This window comes from Tupaia chinensis, unplaced genomic scaffold (genome assembly GCF_000334495.1).
Source record: "Tupaia chinensis unplaced genomic scaffold, TupChi_1.0 Scaffold000201_1, whole genome shotgun sequence".
Classification (NCBI taxonomy): domain Eukaryota; kingdom Metazoa; phylum Chordata; class Mammalia; order Scandentia; family Tupaiidae; genus Tupaia; species Tupaia belangeri.
Genome location: NW_006159676.1, coordinates 3,071,551 through 3,076,968, shown reverse-complemented (window position 1 = coordinate 3,076,968; position 5,418 = coordinate 3,071,551). Strand labels below are relative to the sequence as shown.

General features: G+C 50.2%; 1 protein-coding gene across 1 annotated transcript in view; it reads right to left on the bottom strand.

Moving 5' to 3' along the window:
* USHBP1 (USH1 protein network component harmonin binding protein 1) overlaps positions 1–5,418 on the bottom strand; it is a 19,056-nt gene that overhangs the window by 7,550 nt on the left and 6,088 nt on the right. The window contains exons 6-9 of the mRNA XM_014587301.2: positions 5,248–5,388; positions 3,983–4,156; positions 2,767–3,016; positions 52–68 (exon numbers count right to left, since the gene is read on the bottom strand). Of these exons, the coding sequence (XP_014442787.1) occupies positions 52–68; positions 2,767–3,016; positions 3,983–4,156; positions 5,248–5,388 (582 nt within the window). The remainder of the gene's footprint in view (positions 1–51; positions 69–2,766; positions 3,017–3,982; positions 4,157–5,247; positions 5,389–5,418) is intronic.

The following is a 5,418-nucleotide window of genomic DNA, read 5'->3' as shown; positions in this document are numbered from 1 at the left end:
GGTGCCGCGCCCCCCCTTTTGCCCCGCCGCGGGAGCGCCAGCCGTAGCGTCAGGTCAGCCAGGGTCTCCTGAGGGACGGAGGAGACGACAGAGAACTCAGGGATGAAGATCAAGGTCTGGGGGGACGTCCAAGGCCTCAGAAGGTACCCACTCAGCTTGATCAGGACAAAGCTCTGACATTCACCGTGACTGCAAGATGGAAATACTTCCTTCCCTAAAACTGTCTTGCTTCCTAACTGTCTCTCTCCGTCTCTCCCCCAAGCACGCGTCCTATAGCAAAAATCTTTCTTAACAATGCCATTTCTGGGGACCAGCAGTTGGTGTAATGGCTATGTCACTGGACTCCCATGTAGTCAACCGTGGTTCAAGTCCCGGACCCCGTGGCTTAAAATCACGCCGGGCACGTGTGCGTGCGGGCCCAAGATCCCGAGAGGAGAATGGAGGAGAAGGGATTGCGGTGTGGCCATTGCCCCTCGGGGGTGATTTCTGTCTCTCTGTCTCTCTCTTTCTTTTTTCTTTTTTTTTTTTTTTTTGGGGGGTTTTTTTTTTGGGGGTGGGGGCCCCCCCAAGAGAAAGAGGGGTCGACTACATGGGAGTTCAGTGACATAGCCATTACGCTAACTGCTGGTCCTTGTCTCTCTCTTTCTGGAGAGTACACGTGCCCTATAGCACAAACCTTTCCAAAAAAATAAATTACTCTATTTAACTTAACGTATTTTAATTTGACCAGAGAGGGACAGAGTTAGAGAGAGGGAAAGTGAGAAAGCAAGCCACCAGGTCTGAGACTCGAACCGTGGTTGGCTGGACTCCATGTAGGAGTCTAACGCCCTTAACCACCATGGCATTTGCTAGCCCTGAAATGCGAAGTCTGAGAGGGCAAGTGGTTTTTTTTTTGATTATTTGTTAAGAGGGTTTTTGGAACCAGCAGATGGCCAAATGGTTTTATCACTGGACTCCCACAAAGTTGACTGTGGTTTGAGACCTGGACCCAATGGCTTAAAACCAATGCTGAGCATGTGTGTTTGCATGCGCAAACCCGGAGAGGAGAATGGAAGAGAAGGATTGTTATATGGCATATTCCCCCATGGAGAAATCACCCCAGGGGTGATTTCTTTCAATCTCTTTCTGTCTCTCTGGTGAGCATACATGCCCTATAGCAAAATCTCTCTTTTTAAAAAAAAAAGGATTTTTACTTTAGGGCATGTGTGCTTGTGAGAGAGAAACAGTTTTACCTTAGGGCATGTGTGCTTGTGAGAGAGAAACAGAGACAGTGAGAAGGAAAGCGAGAAATCATCCCCCGGGGGGATGGCCATGCTGCAATCCCTTCTCCCCCATTTTCCCCCTGGGATCTTGGGCATGCTCACTTATATACCGGTGTGATTTTCTTTTTTGTTGTTGTTAAATCATTATTTTCAGACTGGCAGGTGGCGTGGTGGTTAAAGGCATTGGACATTCCTACATGGCTGACCACAGTTCGAGTCCTGGACCTGGTGGCTTGCTTCTCACTTTCCCTGCCTTTCTTCCTCTGATCAAACTAGAAAATAATAATAAAGAAAAATAAATTAAATTAAATTAAATTAAATCATTCTTTTTTTAATCACTTTTTTTTTTTTGGAGAGTTTTTTGCTATGGGGTGCATGTGCTTACCAGACAGACAGAGAGAGACAGAGAGAGAGAAAGCGAGAAATCACCCCCCGGGGGGATGGCCGAGAAATCACCCCCCGGGGGGATGGCCACGCCGCAATCCCTTCTCCTCCACTCTCCTCTTGGGATCTTGGGCACGCACGCACGCACACACACAGGGCATGAGTTTAAGCCACCAGGTCCGGGACTCGAACTGCAGTCGACTACATGGGAGTCCAGCAACATAGCCATTATGCTAACTGCTGGTCCCAAAATAAAATAAAAAAGAATTATTTTCTATTTTAACTTAACTTTATTCATTTATGTATTATTTTAATTTGACCACAAAGGGACAGAGAGAGAGAGAGAGAGAGAAAAGAAAAGCAAAAAAGAAGCCTCCAGGTCTGGGACTCTAACCACAGTCAGTCATGTGGAAGTCCAGTGCCCTTACCATCATGCCATCTGCGGCCCCACTTCGAGTGATTTTCAAGCCACCAGGTCCAGGACTCGAACCATGGTCAGTTATGCCATCTGCTGGCCCCAAGGGAAAGTAGCTACCTTGTGGAAGCTTCTTCAACTCCAGGATCTCTGCCTTCCCACCAGGCTACAAACCTGTTTTTTTTTTGGGGGGGGGTTGTTGGTTGGTTTATTTTGGAGAGATTTTTGCTATAGGGCACATGCACTCAGAAAGACAGAGAGAGACAGAGAGACAGAAAGCGAGAAATCAACCCCTGGGGGGATGGCCATGCCGCAATCCCTTCTCCTCCATTCTCCTCTCGGGATCTTGGGCACGCACGCACACACGCCCGGCGTGAGTTTAAGCCACCAGGTCTGGGACTTGAACCACAGTCTACTACATGGGAGTCCAGCGACGTAGCCATTTCGTCACCTGCTGGTCCCAGCCCAGATTTTGTTCTTTGCTCCCATCTTTTCCCATTAGGAAGAGCATTTGAGTCTAATGAGAAACCGAATCCCGGACAAACTCCTATTCATCCCTCAAACCCCAACCCAATTCTCCTTGTCCCAGGAAGCCTGTCCCCAACTCAGCAGGCCTCTCTCGCTCCTTGGTCTCCCAACCATCTCCCTCTTAGTATCAGCACAGAATGTAGGAAGACAGATACAGCGACCATAGCCCATGGATACCCGCGTGGCCACCAGGTTCTGCTGGATCTGCATCTTCGTCAGCCGAGGCAGGGCTGGACCAGGCTGGGTCGCCAGGATGGCCTGGATCATGGCTTCTGCATGGGGTAACGTGCATAAGAGTGCCAAGGAGGGACCAGGCTCCGGGGGAATCTTCACCAGAGCACGGCGCTCCTGTAGACGCTGGACGTAGGCTTGGAGCTGGGTAGCCACTTCCTGCGGGGTGGACTTGTCCACACTGCTGCCCTCAGGGCTGCAGAAAATGGAAGAGGGGCCTCTGTGGGGACTGGCAAGGATGGTGGTGCCAACTTCATGCCAAACTCACAGGCGTCATCTTCCATCTCCTCGATTATGATAGTTTATATGCCATCTGCAAGAGGCCTTGTCATACTAACAGGGTGGGTATCATGAAATAAACCCAGTGGGCACCATCGGTTATCCAGTCAACATGGCGGATACCGTAGGGCCAGCCCAATGGATTCTGTTGCTCAAGCCAACATGGCGGACGCCATCATGGCAACCCAATGGGCTCCACTGTTCAAGCCAACATGGCGGATACCATCATGCCAGCCCAATGAGCTTCACTGTTCAAACCAACATGGCGAGCACCATCATGGCAGCCCAATGGGCTCCACTGTTCAAGCCAACATGGCGGACGCCATCATGCCAGCCCAATGAACACCATCACCAAGTTTGCCATCCTTATTTGGCAGCATCATGCCAACCCCATTAAACATCACCATGCCAGTTCTTTTAGCTTGTTTAGACATTTTTGCCTTCGGGCACATGCATTTACAGGAAGGAAAGAGACAGAGACAGAGAGACAGAAAGTGAGAAATCACCCACCAGGGGGAATGGCCACACACCGCAATCCCTTCTTCTCCTCCAGGGATCATGGGCACACATGTACACATGCCTGGCGTGACTTTTAAGCCACTGGATCCAGGACTTGAACTGTGGTCAGTCATGTGGGAGTCCAGCGACATAACCACCGTACCACCGGCCAACCTTTCATCAACCACCTTCATGCTATTCTTGTTGGGTCCCCTGCAGCTGTCAACCATCTTGTCAACCTCGTAACGTGGCAACAGGCCAACTCCAGTTAGGACTCACGTCAGCCAATCACACTGAATCAAAGGCCAGTCTCGCCAAGGGAGCCCCTCTCCCCAGTCGGCATCCCACTCACTGGGCAGTGAGATTCCCAGAGTTCCTGGGGTACCTTGGCTGTGGGTGCTGCAGTATCCCTCTGTCCATGGCAGCCTCCTCTTGTGCCAGCAGCCTCCAAGCCTCCTTCTCAGCCGCCTGCAGGCTGCCCACGCTGGCTTCGTCCCCAGCTCCCGCGTCGGCCTCCCGCAGCGCAAGCAGGGCCCCATATGCTTCCTCACAGCGCTCACTGGGGAATGCAGGTCCCGAGCGCTTCAGGACACCCACACGCATCTCGCTGTGCAAGCTCCCGTCTACACTCGCTCCTTTTTTCTTTTTTTTTTTGAGAGATTTTTGCTATAGTGTGCTTGCACTCATTAGAGTAACCGAGAGACAGAAAGCTAGAAATCACCCCCAGGGGGCATACCACGCCGCAATCCTTTCTCTTCCATTCTCCTCTCTAGATTTTGGGCACGCGGTCATACGTGCCCAACGTGAGTTCCAAGCTGCTGGATCTGGGACTTGAACCACAGCTGACCACGTGGGAGTTCAGTGCCTTAACCACTTCCTCACCTGCTGGCCCCAACTTTCCCTCTTACTTCCCCTCAGGCTGCATGCAGACTAAAATTGCCTTCAATTGCTGAGGGGGGTGGGAGGGCCAGCAGGTGGTGGGGTAGTGAAGGCACTGAACTCTGACATGGCAAACCGTGGTTCAAGTCTTGGGCTTGGTGGTTTGCTTCCTCACTTTCCCTTTCTTTCTTTCTCTCTGTGTATGGCCAAATTAAAAATGATAAGAAGTAAACAAAATTAAATAAATAACTATTTGCAAAAAAAATCGAACTACCGAGGCTGGCAGGTGGCATGGTGGTTAAGGATGCTGGACTCCCACGTGGCCGACCATGGTTTGAGTCCTGGACCTGGCAGCTTGCTCTCTCACTTTCTCTCTCTCTCTCTCTGTCCCTCTCTGCTCAAATTTAAATTAATTAATTAATTAATTAATTACAATCTTTAAAAAAAATTAAATTACTGTGGGGCCGGCAAGTGGCATAGTGGTTAAGGGCGCTGGACTCCCACATGGCTGACCACGGTTCAAGTCTCGGACCTGGTGGTTTGCTTTCTCACTTCCTCTCTCTCTCTCTCTGTCTCTCTGTCTCTCTCTGATCAAACTGGAAAATAACAATGATAATAATAAATAAAGTTAAATAAAAATAATTCTTAAAAAATTAAATTACTGTGATGGGGGAAAAATAATTCTTAAGCAAAAGCTATGTCTCCCTTTGTGAATAGAAGCCATTCTTGGAGAACCCATTCCCTCCCCTGTCATCGGCGGGATGCACTGACCTGTACTGCAAGGCCAGGTGCAGTGCTGTGGCCTCAGCCTCGCGCTGACTCAGCTGCATACTGAGACCCTCACAGCGGCCCTTGTAGCCCTGGAGCACAGCCAACAGCAGTCGGTTGAAGCACTTCAGCTTCTCGATGTTTCTACCTCCGAAGGTGAGGAAGAGGGAAAGA